The 18,782-nt window shown below is 31.5% G+C and overlaps 1 protein-coding gene across 1 annotated transcript; it reads left to right on the top strand.

Annotated features, from left to right (window-relative positions):
* The first annotated feature begins 884 nt into the window (after window positions 1-884).
* On the top strand, window positions 885-5,426 carry LOC105798040 (protein trichome birefringence-like 43). Its single transcript, XM_012627921.2, has 5 exons — window positions 885-1,187; window positions 2,774-2,945; window positions 3,412-3,587; window positions 4,085-4,243; window positions 4,974-5,426. The coding sequence occupies exons 1-5, from the start codon at window positions 955-957 to the stop codon at window positions 5,272-5,274; spliced, it is 1,041 nt and encodes a 346-aa protein (XP_012483375.1). The 5' UTR covers window positions 885-954; the 3' UTR covers window positions 5,275-5,426.
* The last annotated feature ends 13,356 nt before the right edge of the window (window positions 5,427-18,782 follow it).

Raw genomic sequence — 18,782 nt, 5'->3', positions numbered from 1 at the left:
TGTACTTTATGTTGACATGAGACTATCATCTTATATATCAAATCAATAAATAATTTTAAAATTGTAAAAATAAAAAGTTCATAAAATTTTCAAAAAAAAAGTCATATGAAGTACATATGGATTGTCATGTAGGTTATCATGTTTAAAAATTTAGCATTTTAGTCAAGATTGTCGTTTGTCGTTAAAGAAACAACAATTCTTACTCTTTTTGAAAGGTTGATGGTTAAATTCGATTTTTTAATAGGTTGAGGACACCAAATTTAACTTAAAAAAAGAATAAAGACTAAATTAATAAAATAATATAATTATTATTAAGCTTTAAAATTAACACAACAAAACTACAAAAAGTTACTAGCCAAAAAATAAAGTTGAATAAGAATATTTGAGGTAAAATTACAATAAAACTCCCTACATCATATTTTGGATTGCATTTTGGCCTCTCTATTGAATAAATGGACAAATTAGCCCATGTATGTTAGATGAGTGAGCAAAACAACCCCTCTATTAAAGTTGCGCGGTTAAATATTTGTTTTGGTATTTATATATAAGGTCTAATAACAATTTTAACTCTTAACCTTTACATATTATTGGAAGTAACAAATTAAAAAAAATCAATTAAGCCCTTTTAACGTTTAAATTTATTAAAATCATAAAATTATAAAATTTTATTAAAAATAACAATATGGACCCAATAAAAGAGTAGGTGTCAATTTTGTTTAAAAATATTGTATAACCATTACTTTTTTAAAAAATAATTGTAGCTTTAGACCCCTAAAATTCATAAAATCCTAAGTTAACATATTGTAAAATTATAGTTTGACCTTCCCTAAATGCTAGAATTTCGATTTGGTTTTTTTTCTTGGTTTTCCCCATCTCCTTCACAATAACTTGTTTGTTTGGCTTTCCACAACTCTCTTCTTATTACCTTTCACACCAGGTTCTGTCCTTTTAGCGATGGGTCCATTTGGTTTTGCAGTATTTTTCATTGTAATTGAATTTTGGCAGGCGGTGAACGGAAGCAGATGCAATGTTTACAAAGGGAAATGGGCGTATGATGCTTCATACCCTCTTTACAATTTCACTGATTGCCCCTTCATACTTGAACAGTTCAACTGCCAACACAATGGTCGACCCGATCATCTCTATCAAAAATTTAGATGGCAACCCACTGCATGCATTTTGCCAAGGTTTTTACCTTCCTTTTTCTTTTCTACAATTTCCTTTCAATTACTTGTCACTTATTTTTAGTGCTGAGGGAAGGTCAAACTCTCTTTTAAGAGAAACTTTTGAAGTGTATGGATCTCTCAACGAAAAGTATTGGCTCATGTCGGAGTATTGTTTCTCGACTTTACAGAGAGTTCTGAAGGGTTCACGGAGATAGAGAGCACCTAAATTGTTAGAGATGCAACCTGAAATACCTTCTGTTGTACTAACCAAAGCGCTCACACTCCGTGAACCGTTCAAGACTATTCATAAAATTAGAAGATAAAATCTTGACATAGGACAATATGTTAAGGGATCCACCGGCATCCAAAAAAACGATACATCAAAAACTTGTTGCGAAAATCCGACCTCCCCGCAAACACTTCTCATCGCCTTTAATTTCAGCCGATACATGTGTTTTTCCAAATGTTTGAAAAAAATACTATATATTACGTAAGAGTGTGGTTTTCTATTTTAGAGTTTTTGTTTCAATTTAATTAAATTTATCTTATTTTAGTATTTTTATTTACATTTAAATTAAAAAATTACGCCATTTTTGTTTTATATTAGATAAAGCATTGTACCAAATGAGATTTTAAACATATAGATAAAGCATTATAGAATGGGTAATTGATTGATACAAACACATTTTTGTAATTTTCATTTTTTTAAATTTTTAAAGAAAATTAAAGTTAAATTGACTACTTTTTTTGTTAATATAATATGTAATATTTAGGTTAAATTTATTATTATATAAATTTAGAAAAGATCACCGTCATCCTTTTGTTAACCATTTAACAATTGGGTGACCATAACACAATCTCAAATAGTTGAGTAACTAAATTGTAAATTTTCATAGTTAAGTGGCCACAACGAAAACTTTCGTATAATTGAGTGACTAAATGTGTAATATACTCAAAATTTTATCGTGCTACAACATCATGAAATGACCAATTTGTTGGTAAAAGTACTATTGAGGCCCTTGTACTAGAAGTTAGATTGCATTTTGCCCTTCTGTTTAAGAAATGGACAAATTAGTCTTTATACATTTGATCATAGAGCAAATTGGTCCTTCCTATTAAACTTTCATCCATATGAATTGTTAAAAACTGGTATGGTTGACGGATAACTAGACAGTGACAAGTGGTGTGCCATATGTACCTCATGTTGACATACAAGGACCAATTTTTAACACAAGAATTGATGGATTTTTTAACAGAATGATTAGTTTGCTCTTTAATCTAACGTACAGGGACTAATTTGCTCATTTTTTAGTAGAGGAAGCAAAATGTAATCTGACTTCTAGTACAGGGACTTCCATGGTACTTTTATTTCAATTTATCTATTTTTAATAAAAAATCAAACACATAAAAGAATAAAAATTTTAAAATTGAGCTTACAAAAGGGTAGTTAAGTGTTTCTAAATAAATTAGCCAACTTGAAACTACCCTTTGATGTAATCACTTAATATAAACCGAAACAAAGTAGCAGGGGCTTTGGCTATCTTCAATTACTTCATTTCTTTTTTTAAATGCAACCATCACCTTATAATTGAATTTGAACAACGCAGGTTCAATGGCAGAGACTTTTTACAAAGATTTAGAGGGAAACGAATTATGTTTGTAGGTGACTCACTGAGTTCAAATCAATGGCTCTCACTCGTATGTTTGCTTCATAAATCTACACCTCATGCCAAATACACCTCTCAAAGGATTGGGGGCCTCTCCACATTCAGCTTCCCGGTAATTTTTTATTTATTTGGTACACTACATCGTTAGTCACTTTAAATAAGAGTTGTTCTTATTTTGGTCATTCCCGAATAATTTTTTTATTAATTTGGTTACCTCTAAAATGAATTTGATCAAATTTATCACTCTATCGCTAATTGGTAATGAAAGACTAGCAGTGCATTTGTACAAAAAAAATTTTGAGGTGATCAAAATAGAAACGACCCCTATTTAAAGTGATTGACATATAATTTACTCTAATTTTAGAGTGATTAACATGGAAATGCACAATTAGTCTTTCATTACCATTTAATGGTGAAATGACCAATTTGATCAATTTCAATTTTAAAATTAACCAAATTAGCAAAAAAAAAAAATTGAGACGGCCAAAATAAGAACAAACAATATCTAAAGTGACTATTAGGGTAATTTACCAATTTATTTTTCTTATATCAGAGGATTCCATTCTCTTTCATTTCAGGCATATAGAGTTTCAATTATGTTGTCGCGCAATGCGTTTCTTGTTGATATTGTTAATGGAAAACACGGGCGAGTCCTAAAACTCAACTCAATTGGGGGTGGACCACTATGGAAAGGAGTTGATGTATTGATCTTTGACACTTGGCATTGGTGGCTCCACACCGGTCGAAAACAACCGTGAGTCGCTTTTATCTTTTCAATTAAATTTGACTCTTAATCTCTTAAAAAGATTCGAATTGCTATTTTTTAAAATAAAAAACTCATTAAAATATTAAATTTTCAATCATAGCAAATCGCATAGCAATTCACGTATACTTTATGTTTTTCTTTGAATTTTTATGAACTTATAATTCTTTTAATATTTTTTAAAATTTAATATATTTATAATATTTAAATTATTTATTGATGCGACATATAAGATAAATAGTATCATATCCGCATTGATTGTAACGAGTTATCATATCAATATTGTTAAAATATTAATATTTTAGTCAATATTTCTATTAAAGAAAACAATTTAACTCGTTTTGAAAGAGTTAAATTTACTCTTTAATTTTTTTAAAAAATAAGGATCAAATTAACAAAAAAAATATAAACATTAAATGTTACATTCATCATTATGCCCAAATAAACATAAAGCTTTGAAAGAACATTGGTTGGATATGCTATTGCAGATGGGATTATGTCCAAGACAATAATGTAACTCACAAAGACATGAATCGCAAGGTTGCATATGAGAAAGCATTGAGGACATGGGCGAGATGGGTGAACTTGAATGTGGATCCTGCTAAAACCAAGGTGTTTTTCCAAGGCGTCTCCCCCGATCATATGAAGTAAGCAATTTGTTTGTAATTTTTGAATAACTAACATCAAAGTATCATTCAGATTTTTCATATTAGAAGTTTAATTGCATTTTACTCTCTACTAAAAAGAAAGTAAATTAATTTTTATATATTAGATCAAAGAATAAAATTATCCTTTGAAAATTTTCATCTACTTTTACGGTTGAAAACTGCTCCTTTTATGTCAATATAAGGTACATGTGGCACACCACGTGTAATTATCTGGTTATTTCGTCAATGACAGCAGTTTTAAACAGTAAGAATTAATGAAATTTTTAATAAAAATGGTTTATTTATTCTTTGATTTGCCAATTTTTTAAGTAAAAAAAGCAATATGCAATCTGACTCCTAGTACAAGGGCCTCCATGATATTTTTACCAATAACAACTCGAATCAAATTAGGGTAAACTAAGGTAGAGGTCACCCAACTATTAATAAATTTCTGTTTTAGTCACCTAACTATGAAAAGTTACAAAATGATCACTCAACTATTCAATTATCTTTTTTGGTCACTGGCTAACGTAAAAAATGGAAGCACTCAAAAATCCAAAATAATTAGGTAACTAAAAAAAGACAAAATTGAATAGTTGAGTGAACATTTTGTAACTTTTCATAATTGGGTGAAAAAAATCATAGTTGGATGACTACTAATGTTGTTTACCAATCAAAGTATCACACAAAAGGTAAAGGATTGACTTGGTCTGTGCTCTTTTTGTATCAGTTCCAAGGATTGGGTAGATAGAACAGCGAATACATGCGTAGGGGAAATACGCCCATTGTTAAGCGGGGAGTATCTGGCAGGTCCACATCCAGCTCAAGTTATTTTAAACAAAGTGTTGCGAAGTGTGTCAAAGCCAGTTCATCTACTTGACATAACTGGCTTGTCCCAACTAAGAAAGGATGGTCACCCTTCAGTCTTTGGCTATAGAGGCCGCCACGGCATCGATTGTACACATTGGTGTCTCCCAGGAGTTCCTGATACATGGAATGAATTACTCTTTGCAGCTCTCATCCAAACTTAAGGAGCTTATTGTTCTAATCCAATAAATATAAAACATAAATAGAGTGGACATTTATTGGTATTGCTATGCTGTTCAGTAAAAACTAATTATATGGACTTTGTTGTATTGCAAAGTATAATCCAATGAGAATCTGTAGACCTTCTAAATTTCACAATTTGCTCACAATTATGAAAATTTTTAAGATTAATCAAAACGTGGAGAGGCAGGAATAAGATGCCCTTGTCATAATGATAAAAATAATCTACTCCATTAGTCACTCTAATATTAAATCGTTACTATTTTGGTTACTCAATTGATTTATTTTTGCTAATTTCGTCATATTCGTTAACAAAATTGATCAAAGTAGTCCCTCAACTATTAATCCATCTCTTCCACAATTAAATCCAAATGATTTTCTTTTCTTTTTCATTTTTTTCTCTCTCCTCTTATTTTCTTCATCTTTACCCTTCTAACCTAAGAACCCTAGTTGCCTCCCTCCCTTAACGATGTCATCATTGCTTCCATCAAATAACTGCCTACCACTATTGTCATACCTTCATTGACTCTTATCCCGTAACCATCACTTGGCCAAACTCCTCTACAAACCTGACTCAAGCTTCATTCACTCACCATCACTATCATTTAAATCTAACTCTTTGAACCCTTCATTCGTCAACCATCACCTCCATCATAGCCACCACCGTTCATCATAATCGCTCACCACACTACCTATCTAAATCCTTATTTAGCCGACAACAACTCCATACACTTGAACCCTTGCAATAAACAAAGCAACAAATAGGGAGAAAAAAGCACCTTGGGTCTAGTCAAGGTTCGATTAGCGAGCTCCATGCAATGGTTAGACGATCCAAATGGTAAAATAGTAGCCATAGACAAGTAGAAAGACATCGCAAAATTAGGCCTTACCGGCGGAGGGATCAGGAAATTGGAGCACAAAAATTCTAAACCCTTGGGAGCGACCTCAAAATTTTTGAGGGTTTTTTTTTTGAGAAATCTAATCTTATAGATTTGAAGAGGAGGCTTAGAGATTCACTTTGGTGGTTTGGGATCGATGGTCTGATGCGAGAGAAGACGTCAGACATCATGGTAGTCATGATGAGAAGTGACGGATATGGGTAAGGTGAAGGAAAACAAGGAAATAGAGAGAAAGAAAAAGTAGATGGGCCTTGAGTCTCTTCCAAGTAATGGGCCAGTTCCGACAGGCTGAATGACCCCCAAGGGAACATAAAAGGTTTGAATTATGTGCACCAGCTATGGGTTCTTTTGTGCTGGCCGTGACACAAGTAGAAAGAGTGAGTAAAAATCTTGATTCCACAATGCTAACATCCAAGCTCTTAAGTCTTAGCTACAATTATTAGACTTTGTAATTTCATGCTTTGGAACTTAGTTTTGGGCATATACCTCGGTCAGTAGGTGAATTATTATGTTTTGAGTATATTTCCATGTGGACTTGTTATAATTGGCATGTTTGGTATGTTTTTGTTTGGGTCTATTGGATGCTTCTGAGTTGGATAAGTGAAGAAAATTCTCAAGTTGAAATGTATGTTTTATGGTTCACATTTTACTTGTCTAATGGATTTTTTATCTATTGTGTTAATGAGCATGATTGAGACTTTACATGTCAAATATGTTTGTGCTGGTTTGGTTGCATGTTATACATGTTTAGACACATTTAAAGACTCAATTGCATGACTTGCAATGCTTGTTTTCTGCATTTATGGGCATGTCTCTCAACACATCAAGAACATGTTTTGAGATCTTAATAACATTTTCATGTAATTCATGCATTTCTTGGTACATGTCTCGAGACATGGCATATTTGTCTCGAGACATAGAGTACCAAGTCTCGAGACATAAAACATTGAAATTAAAATACCAAAAATTCAATTCAAAGTCTTGAGACATGGTGCATTGTCTTGATACTTAAGTCTAGAGACGTGAGGGTTAAGTTTCGAGACATGAAACTTCAAAGCTAAAATTCAAAAAAAAAAAGAGGCATGTGTTCTAGTATAGTAGCATGCCATAAGATATTGAACTCTTTGATCTTGTTTATATTGTCAAGTTTGCTTTATGCACCCGCGAGTTTGTATATTTGGAGAATATTTTGGTTAAGCTATACATATATATATATATATATATTGGTGTGTTTGAAGAGTATATAGTTGTGCATTGCACATTTATGATGTGTTTGGTTAGAATTCGTGTTATTACATGCATGGAATATTTGTTATTTTATTTGGTGTGTTTGAAGTTCATCCGACTCTATGTTATATGTTTCCTTGTTTAATTAATAGGGACAATGACTCTTTAATGCTCAGAAGTTGTAAATGATATTTAAATATGAAATGAATGAATATAATATTGTAGATGAGCATTGAATTCATGACATTGGTCCTCAATGTCTTAAGCATAAAACTTTAAAAGTTGGGTCTGAAATAGTGGAGGTATATTTAAGACATGATATAACTATCTTGAGACATAGCTTTCCATTTTGATATTTTGACCCCAAAAATGTAACGTGATTCTGTATTTCACTGTTTTTGACCTTTAAGTATCGTATGTACTTGTAGTGTCCTAATGTCCTTTAATTATTTGATATCCAATTAATTTTTTTGATTCGAAATTTCATATGATTGCTTGTGTATATGTTCATTTTGAGTTGCTTCGACAACGAATGTGGCGCTTTGCGTCCGATTGTCTCTTGAATTAGGTGTAAGGTATTACACGAGGGCACGAATCGATGGCAAGTGGCATGCCGCATATCGCTAATGCTAATGCGGCATCTTTCCACATCATGAAATATTTAAATAATAAGAAATTCTAAAAAGTTAATAAAATTTATTTTTAAAAATACTAAAAAATGCATGTCCACAATCAACTTGAATAAGTGGATGTTCATATTTATTTGCATTTAGACATGCATTTGTTCAAGTCCATTTTGGATGTGATTTTTATATTATTATTAAAATCTATAAAAAATATAAAAAATTATTGAAAATTATAGAAAGTTATAAAAAATATAGAAATTATTAAAAGAAACAAATAATTAGAAAAATCTTACTCATACATACTCGTGTCCAATATGAACATGAGTAAACAATCCAGACTAAAAAAAAAGGATATATTAAGAGATAAAATTTTAAAAAATCTAAAAATTAATAAGAATTATAAAATGCAAGTTTAGAATGAACCTAAACAAAAGAACGTTCAAGCTTATTTAAACCAAGACATCCATTTGTTCATATTCATTTTAAAATTGATTTTTAAATAATATTACAATTTTATAATATCAAAAATAAATTTTGAAAATAAATTTTCAATTATATATATATTTTTTGAAAGGTAAATTCATTAATTCATTCGATGAATGGAACCATATAATTCAGAGAAAAAAATAGCAAATATTCGTTGTAGATGATAAAGGACAAGCTCCATTAACACAACAAAGAGCACAACATATCTGGAGTGATTGCAAGCACTTAATACAATAAGGAAATCAGCCCAGGATATGGTCCAAAGCGGCGAGCAAAAATCAACAAAAGAATTGAGCCCAAAGCGGCAAGCAAAAATCAACAAAAGAATTGAACATTCACCAAACTAGAGAGGACGACAATAAAATCATCCCTAAAATCAATTGTAAAACTAAGATTACGTGCATAAGCAAGACTAAAAAACGTGTTACAAGAGATGAAAAAAATTCTAAAACCGAAGACTGACTATACAATTGAAAAACAAACAAAAAAAACATATAAAACTTGAGACAACATAGGTCCAAATCGACACTTGAAATCACAAAACGACGCCGTTCCGTTTTTTTTTTTGCGGCGTTTTAAGTAGAAACGCCGCGAATGCATATTTTTTGCGGTGTTCTCTTGAAAACTCTGCTAGAGCTCAGTTTTTACCGGCGCTTCCTCTCAAGCGCCGCTAATTCTCTATTTTTTTCGGTGTTTTTCGAAAAACGCCACTAAAACTGCCAGCTAAAACCCAATTTTGGTGTAGTGCAACAACGATAAAAATAAATGAAAAAAAGACAAATTTTAATAATATGTAAAAAATACAAGTATATAGGGGAGTAAAGTTAAAATACTCTTTTGAAATGATGATGAAAACATAAATAAATAAAGAGAATGAATAAAATTATAAAAGGAGATATTTATATGTGTATATGTATTTATGAAAATAAAATAGGTATATAGATACATATAGGTATGCAGGTAAATTTAAAAATGTGTAAAGACATATAAGTGAGTAAATATACATACAAATATAAATAAGTTATATATATATATATATATATATATATATATATATATAAAGAATGTCAGTATGAATATATGTATATAAAATTATAAACTATAAAATATATAAGTAAGTATATACGTAAATCTAAGATATGTTAAAATAGTTCCTTATAATTTTTATATGTATGTACGTAAAATAGTGTAAAAAAATATTATCAACTTTTATAGCATAAAAATATATTGAATTAGTATGAAAAGGGATTAATGCATCATGAAATTATATACAATATATGATAAAAGAATTAATATGATAGTACGTAATAAAATAAAATATATATATATATATATATAAAGGGTAACAACGATATATTAAACTAACACAATAATAATACCCATAATAATAATAAAATAACAATAATACTAACAGCAGTAATGGTAATAAAATAAAAATAGAAAAGGGGTTAAAATAAAAAATACGCAACATTTGGGGCGAAATCGACAACAAATAAAGAAGAAAGGATCAAATTGCACGCATGGAAAACGAGGAGGGGTCAAATGGGAAATAATCCCATCCTCCCAAAACGCGTAATTTCAAAAGGGACTAAATTGAAAACGCGGAGAAAATCATGGGGCAAAATTAAAGAAACGCAGACACTGGATTGTAAAATTATTAAAGAGCGGAAGGGTTGAAAGTGAAATTAGCCCTTTCGCTTAAAAACACGCGAATCCTGTCCTGGAGCGGGTTGGATCTCGGGTCGGGAGCTCAATACGGCGCCGTTTTGAGTATTTGGGGTAACGCCCAAAACGGTACCGCTTTGGTATCCTATAAAGCCCCCAAAATTCCAAAAAGAAATTTCATTTTAACCTTTTTTTTTTTTTAAAGGGAGAATCCCTAAGCAGAATTCTCTCCCCAGCCCCTCAGTCCGGCTCCAGTCCGGTCACAACTCCGGTCATCGGCCACCGCGTCGGTCATCGGCTGTCGGCAACGGTGCCGCCGCATGCGGTGGCCGGAAAGGCTAAAATTTCCAGTCCGATTCCTTTAAAGCCCTTAAACCCGAATCTACCCCCAAAATATCTGAAATATTGACAAAAAGGCCCCAAACCTCAAGAAACCGAAAGGTTTCCGGCCACCTATCATCGGAGGTGGCTTCCTCGGCCGCTTTCGGCGGTGTAGACTCGGATACAGGTCAGTTCTTTCCTTTTTTTACTTTTGTGTAGGATATATGTATAAAAAATAAAATAAACAAAAAAAAGACAGAGAAAATAAAATGACAATGAATAGGAACCTTTGAATTGATTTTTGTTCTCTTTGTATTCTGTTGTCTGTAAAAAAACAATTACATTCATGTTTGGCTTTTATAGCCATATTACACTGTTCTTGTACTACTGTTTCCTACTTTTTCTATCTGTTTCTTTCTCTGCTTTCATAGTCTTTTTTCTTTCTTTTGTCTTGCATGTGGTGGAGTCAACGGGCAGAAACCATTGCCATTTCGGTGCAACCTCAGTGAAGGAGTCATCATCGGGCGTCTTGCACGCCGAGGGCGCACATGGAGGAGGCTGCGGCGCGAGAGAGGTGTTAGGGCTAGGGTTTTTGATTTTACTGAAAATTGAGTTTAGGTTGTGGGACACTTAGGCCACTAGGTTTTTTTATTTTTGGGCTTGTAATTTATTATTTGGACTGTTTAATTTTTTTGAAAATTCGGTTGCTTTTGGTTTGGGCCCGGGTAAAAATGGCCTATAACAAAGGTTTTTTAAAATAATACAAAAATATAGCAATGTTGAGATACTTTTCTTGCAGCGGCTGTTTTGGTACTCCTTTACATTAATAATAATATCTTATATGCCTTGATAATGGAGATAAAAAAAATTATATTTTTATTAGGAATTAAATTGTATTTTATGATTTTAATAAAAAATAGGTAAATTAATCTTTATATATTAAATTTATGAGTAAATTGATCTTGTTAAAAACTAGTCTTTATATGTCGGGATGAGATATATGTGTTTGATCATTTAGTAAAGTCACATCAGTTTTAATAGTACATATGAATGAAAATTTTAATTAAGACAAAAAATAAACTTGCTCTTTGATTTAACATAGAAGGATTAATTTATTTATTTATTGAGTAAAAAGAACAAAAATACAATCTTGACTCCTAACATAAGAAACTTGTATTTGACCCATTTTAAGTGTTGCTTTTAGAGAAAAAATATAATGACTTCAACCCGGATCTTATACACATATTGAAGAAAGGTATATTTCACCCTTTTTCTTTTCACATTTTGTTTGCTTCCGTTATCTCTTTTGAAGCAAAAATGGAAGGAGTGGAGTGGGTTATTGAAGTTGATGAAAAACTTAAAACCATGGTGGACTCAGAGATGGAACATTGGAGGAAACGATCAATCTATAAAGCACCTTCCCAACATCACTGGTCTAAACAACTAAGCTTACATCCCCTAAAGTCGTCTCTTTAGGCCCTTACCATCATGGCCAACCTCATCTTAACCCCATGGAAGATCACAAACAACGAGCCCTCCTTCATTTTCTCAAGAGATCAGGCAAACCACTACGATCGTTTGTTGAATCTTTAGCTAAAGATTTACAGCAACTGACAGATTGTTATGAGTTGCTTGATCCAAGGTGGCAAGATGATGATCACAAGTTTATGCAGTTGATGATTCTTGATGGCTGTTTCATGTTGGAAATCTCGTGTCTTGATACTCATACAATGGAAGATTATGCTGAAACCGACCTAATCTTTAGCAACCATGGGCAGATACATATTATACCATTTATTAAACGAGATATGTTAATGCTCGAGAATCAATTGCCAATGCAAGTTCTTCATAGCTTAGTTGATGTTGATAGCAATGGAACCAAGGTAACCCCTAGTCTTTGGACCCATTATAGAATCACTACTAATTGGTTAAATTATGCTCTTTAATCTTGTCATTTTTAGTCCCTATACTTTTTTAATTTTGAAATTCCAGTTGTCGAAACCATTTTTTTTTTTGAGAAAGGGTCGACTTTTTGGTTTAAAAAAACAAAAATGGAGTCGCCAACAATTCTTTTTATTTAGGTGTAATCGGATCACCTCATAATTTAATCATTTTAATAAAAGTTTAAACTTACTAAAACGATAATTTTTTGTCTATAAAATCCAGAAAACGGGTTCGGGAGTGGGTTACACATGAGGAAGGATTAGCACCCTCAATGCGCCCAAAATTGGTATCTAATTACTTAATGTCTTAAGTGTCGAAAGTCAAAGATTTGAAAGGAAATTTAAAATACGATCCCTTTTTTATAATGCTATTTAAAAAAAAAACACTTGAATAGATCGAAACAAATATTAAAGACTCTCTCGTCTCGAGAGAGAAAAATGTCACATCACGTACGTTAGGACACGACACATTGAACCATTGAGAATGAGCTTGCCTTTAATTTTTAAAACTCATGCAGCGAAGTTTAAAAAGGGATATTCAATTGTTTAAGTCGGATGAAAATCGAAGCTCAATAAGTTAGGGCACGATTTTCAAAATTCCAAACATAGAATATTGCCTTTATTTAAAAAATCATCGTCTCTAGAGAACAAAATGTCATATCCAATGAGTTAGGACACAACGTATCGAATTCCCGAGAATGAGCTTTTTATTTATGTTTTGATTAAAAACAATACTCGATTACTTAGGTTCAACGAGGAAAATTGGAACCCAATAAGTTAGGGCTCAATCTTCTCGAAGATCTCCAATCCTGAGTATTGCGTTATCTTGAAATCTTTTGAATAAAATGATTTCAAAACTTAAACCATATTAAACGTAACTTTTTGAGTAAATAAAGCGCGATGGAATCATAATGTACAATGTAAAGTGATAATTTATAAACAAAATGTATACTCACGAACGGCAAATAATCAATAAATACAAACTAAGAAATTCAATACACATAATAGCAATAATCATATAACATGTTATCTTAACATCTATATTAATAACAAAACGTGATGAGTAATAGGAAAATCTAAAACAATATAAAACAACATCAAGCAAACAGTACAAAAGAAAGTTTTTTTAAAACGTTATAAAGGCAATTTAAAAATATAAAGTAAAATTAAAAAAAACTAATATATAAATTAATTCAAAATAAAACAACAATATATATATATATATATATATAGAACGAATTAAAATAAATCGTTTGTAAAAATATTTATAATTACACATACATAATTCAACTCCTATTGTGTCAATATAAAACATAAGATATATATAAAGATATTTGAAAACGAGATATATATTATGTCGAAACTATTTTTTTTAGACAAAAATTTAGTTGTCGACTTAAAAAAAAAACAAAAGTTGGAGTCGCCACCGATCCTTTATTGAGGTGTGATCGGCTCACCTTAAAAACAATTCTAGTCTGCGAATTTTAAGAAAACAGGTTCGGGAGTCAGTTACGCACGAGGAAGGGTGAGCACCCTCGTAACGCCCAAAATCGGCACCAAATTGATTATTTAATGTCTTAGTGTCGAGGGTTAAAAAATTTTTTAAAAAAAACTCAAATGATGAAATCTAAAAAGGATAATCAATTATTTAAGTCAGACGAAGAAATCGAGACCCTATACATTAGGATACAATTTCTTAAAATCCCCAAACTTTGAATATCGCTTTTATTTTACAAGAAAATCTTCATTTCGAGAAAGCAATATGTCATGCCCAATACATTAGGACACAACAAGTTAAGTTCCCGAAAATGATTTTTATACATATGCATTTTGAATAAAGAATATTCTCGATTATTTAGGATTAACAAAGAAAATCGGAACCCAATACGTTAGGGCTCAATTTCCTCGAAAATCTCGAATATCGAATATTGCATTATTTTAAAAGCCTTTGAATCAAAAGAAAATGATTTTAATGTTTTGAGGAAACCAAATACATTTTCTTTTAAAAAATGATAAAATGTTAATATACAACATGAAACAAATACTTTAATTTAAATTATACATGTATATGTATTTACAATATATATATATATATAAGTATACATATATAAAAACATGAAATACACCTAACAAAAACAACAAAAAACTTATAATAATTCTAAAAATAAAAGTACGTATATGTATATTTTAGAAAATGCATGTATATATGTGCATGGATTATGAAATATAAAAGATGTATATGTATTATAAAATAAAAATAAAAAATATATAAGTATAATATATTAATAAATTATGAAAATATGTATATATATATATAATGCGGAAAATATATTTACAATAATTTCGAATAGTATATGTATATATATTATAAAAATGTATATATATATATATGAATTATAAAATATGGAAAATGTATAAATATTATAAAATATAAATGTATATACATATATATATATATGCGTATAAAAACTATGAAAATAAAATAATAATAATAAAATATATATAAAATATGTATATGTATTTTAAAAACCATTTAAAATATATATATTATAAAATACATATGCGTGTATATATGTAGGTATAATAATAATATATAATATAATAATAATTAATACAATAATAATAATAACAAAAAATACAATAATAGTAAAAAATGACAGAAGGACTAATTTAAACTTTTAACATAAATTTGGGGCAAATCTGTAAATAAATAAAACAGAAATGGGACCAAAACGAATACGCAGATAAATAAAAAGGGACCAAAAAGAAAAATATTCCTGCCCTTCAAAACACAGCATTTTGCGCAGGATTTAAATGAAATCAAAGCAATATTTTTGGGCAAAATTGAAAAATAAAATATAAAAAAAACTTGATTATAAAGTGATAGAAAATCGGAAGGGCTAAAAGTGCAATTAGCCCATCCATTAAGAAGGGCGCGAATCTTGGCACCGGGTCGGGTCAACGCGCGGATCCTACCCCCTCCCAAACGACGCCGTTTTGCTTTAATATTAAAACTAAAATTTTCCTTCAAAAATCGTTTCTATTTCATTTTTTCCTTTTTCTTTTAAAAAACAAAACAAAGGGGAAAGGGGGAAAACCCTAGCCCCTTCATGCCGCCGCCGCCATGGAGCCACCGCGTACGGCGCTCGAAACCAACGCCCGAAACCAGGTAAGCACCCTTTTCTTTCTTTATTATTTTCTTTTTAAAGAAAATGAAACAAAAATAGAAACAGTGAGAAGAAAACTCGAAGAGAAGAGAAACAAATCAAATTCCTTTTATTTCTCTATTTTCGTTTTTTTATATTCTTTTCGATACAATATTTGTCTCTTTACACTGAATTTTTTTTACACTGATTTCCTCTTTTTCTTGTTTCAATCTAAAAAAATCTTATTCGCCTTTGAAGTTTTTTTTCCTCGTAATGATTTCCTCTCTTTTATGAATACCCCCACTTTTGTTTCTGTTACTGCCCTCTTTTTATTTTTCTCGTGCCTTCTCTTACGGTTTGTGGCAGGTACACACTGGAAGGAAATCGTAATGCTGGGGCGACGTGGGGGTGATGGGGCGGTTACTGCGGCGCCGAAGAAGGGAAGCTAGGGTTTCTGTGATTTTAGGCTAATTGGGCCTTGTAATTGGGTTAGGATTGGCCCAAGTTTTATTGGGTTTGATTGTATTTAATTTGGGCCCCGACATAAAATTAGGTATTATAGTTTCCCATATTTGCTCGTTATCGTGTAACGGGAACGGAGCAAAGACTTTAAAAATATTTGCCCAATCATGATGGGCCTTGGCGCTCTTCTTCCTTCAAATAGCCTGCGTCTTCAGAGGTGTAAGAATTGGTGCTTCGATCCTCTCCACTGCAACGTCAGGGAGATAGGATTTGTACCTTGTAGCTTCTCAAAAGAACAAAATTCGCCATCTTTAGTCTGCTCCACTGCAACTTCAAGGAGATGAGACTTGATGCGATCTGCTCTACTCCAACTTCAGAAAGATAAAATCTGTAGTTTTAATCCGCTCCACTGCAACTTCAGGGAGATAGGATTGGTTTCTTATGTGTGTTCCACTGCAACTTCAGGGAGATAAGATTGGATACGATCTGTTCTACTGCAACTTCATAGAGATAAGATCTAATTTTAATCCGCTCCACTGCAACTTCAGGGAGATAAGACCTGCCCTCTTCAATTTGTTTAACTGCAATGTCGGGGAAACAAGATTCGCCGTTGTAGCTTCAATCTGTTCCACTACACCTCCAGGGAAGTAAGATTCATCGTTGTGGCTTCAATCTATTCCACTGTAATGCCAAAGAGATAGGATTCGCTGCCCACAGCTTCAATCCGCTCCACTTCAGCTAATCCAAGCCTTAACGCCAGGGAGATAAGATTCGCCATCGTGGCTTCAATCTGCTCCGCTACAACGCCAGGGAAATAAGGTTTGCCATTGTGGCTTCAATCTTTTCCATTGCAACGTCAAGGCAATAAGGCTGGTGTCCTCGATCTGCTTCGCTGCCAGTACAAGAAGGCAAGATCTGCTATTTTTAACCTACTCCGCTGCTGCTCAGGGAGACAAGGCTGGTATCTTCGATCTACTTCGCTGCCAATACAGGAAGACAAGATCTACTATTTTCAACCTACTCCACTGCTGCTCAGGGAGACAAGGCTAGTATCTTCGATCTACTTCGCTGCCAATACAGGAAGACAAGATCTGCTATTTTCAACCTACTCCACTGCTGCTCAGGGAGACAAGGCTAGTATCTTCGATCTACTTCGCTGCCAATACAGGAAGACAAGTTCTTCATAGCTTAGTTGATGTTGATAGCAATGGAACCAAGGTAATCCCTAGTCTTTGGACCCATTATTGAATCACTACTAGTTGGTTAAATTATGCTCTTTAATTTTGTCATTTTTAGTCCCTATACTTTTTTAATTTTGAAATTCCAGTTGTCGAAACCTTTTTTTTAGAAAGGGTCGACTTTTTGGTTTAAAAAAACGAAAATGGAGTCGCCACCAATCCTTTTTATTTAGGTGTAATCGAATCACCTCATAATTTAATCATTTTAATAAAATTTTAAACTTACTAAAACGATAATTTTTTGTCTATAAAATCTAGAAAACGGGTTCGGGAGTCGGTTACGCATGAGAAAGGATTAGCACCCTCGATGCGCCCAAAATTGGTACCTAATTACTTAATGTCTTAAGTGTCAAAAGTCAAAGATTTGAAAGGAAATTTAAAATACGATCCCTTTTTTATAATGCTATTAAAAAAAAACACTTGAATAGATCGAAACAAATATTAAAGACTCTCTCGTCTCGAGATAGAAAAATGTCACATCCCGTACGTTAGGACACGACACATTGAACCATTGAGAATGAGCTTGCCTTTAATTTTTAAAACTCATGCAGCGAAGTTTAAAAAGGGATATTCAATTGTTTAAGTCAGATGAAAAATCGAAGCTCAATAAGTTAGGGCACGATTTTTCAAAATTCCAAACATAGAATATTGCCTTTATTTAAAAAATCATCGTCTCTAGAGAACAAAATGTCATATCCAATGAGTTAGGACACAACGTATCGAATTCCCGAGAATGAGCTTTTTATTTATGTTTTGATTAAAAACAATACTCGATTACTTAGGTTCAACGAGGAAAATTGGAACCCAATAAGTTAGGGCTCAATCTTCTCGAAGATCTCCAATACTGAGTATTGCGTTATCTTGAAATCTTTTGAATAAAATGATTTCAAAACTTAAACCATATTAAACGTAACTTTTTGAGTAAATAAAGCGCGATGGAATCATAATGTACAATGTAAAGTGATAATTTATAAACAAAATGTATACTCACGAACGGCAAATAATCAATAAATACAAACTAAGAAATTCAATACACATAATAGCAATAATCATATAACATGTTATCTTAACATCTATATTAATAACAAAACGTGATGAGTAATAGGAAAATCTAAAACAATATAAAACAACATCAAGCAAACAGTACAAAAGAAAGTTTTTTTTAAAACGTTATAAAGGCAATTTAAAAATATAAAGTAAAATTTAAAAAAACTAATATATAAATTAATTCAAAATAAAACAACAATATATATATATATATATATAGAACGAATTAAAATAAATCATTTGTAAAAATATTTATAATTACACATACATAATTCAACTCCTATTGTGTCAATATAAAACATAAGATATATATAAAGATATTTGAAAACGAGATATATATTATATAAAAAGTATAGAATAAATAATAATAGTTTTAAAAGAAAACAATAAATAGCTTATAATAAATAATATATAGATGAAATTTAAAATAAA

The sequence above is a fragment of the Gossypium raimondii genome, chromosome 9, assembly GCF_025698545.1.
Source record: "Gossypium raimondii isolate GPD5lz chromosome 9, ASM2569854v1, whole genome shotgun sequence".
In the NCBI taxonomy this organism is placed as follows: Eukaryota; Viridiplantae; Streptophyta; class Magnoliopsida; order Malvales; family Malvaceae; genus Gossypium; species Gossypium raimondii.
Note: the sequence above shows the minus strand (reverse complement) of the source record. Positions and strands in the feature narration are given on the sequence as shown.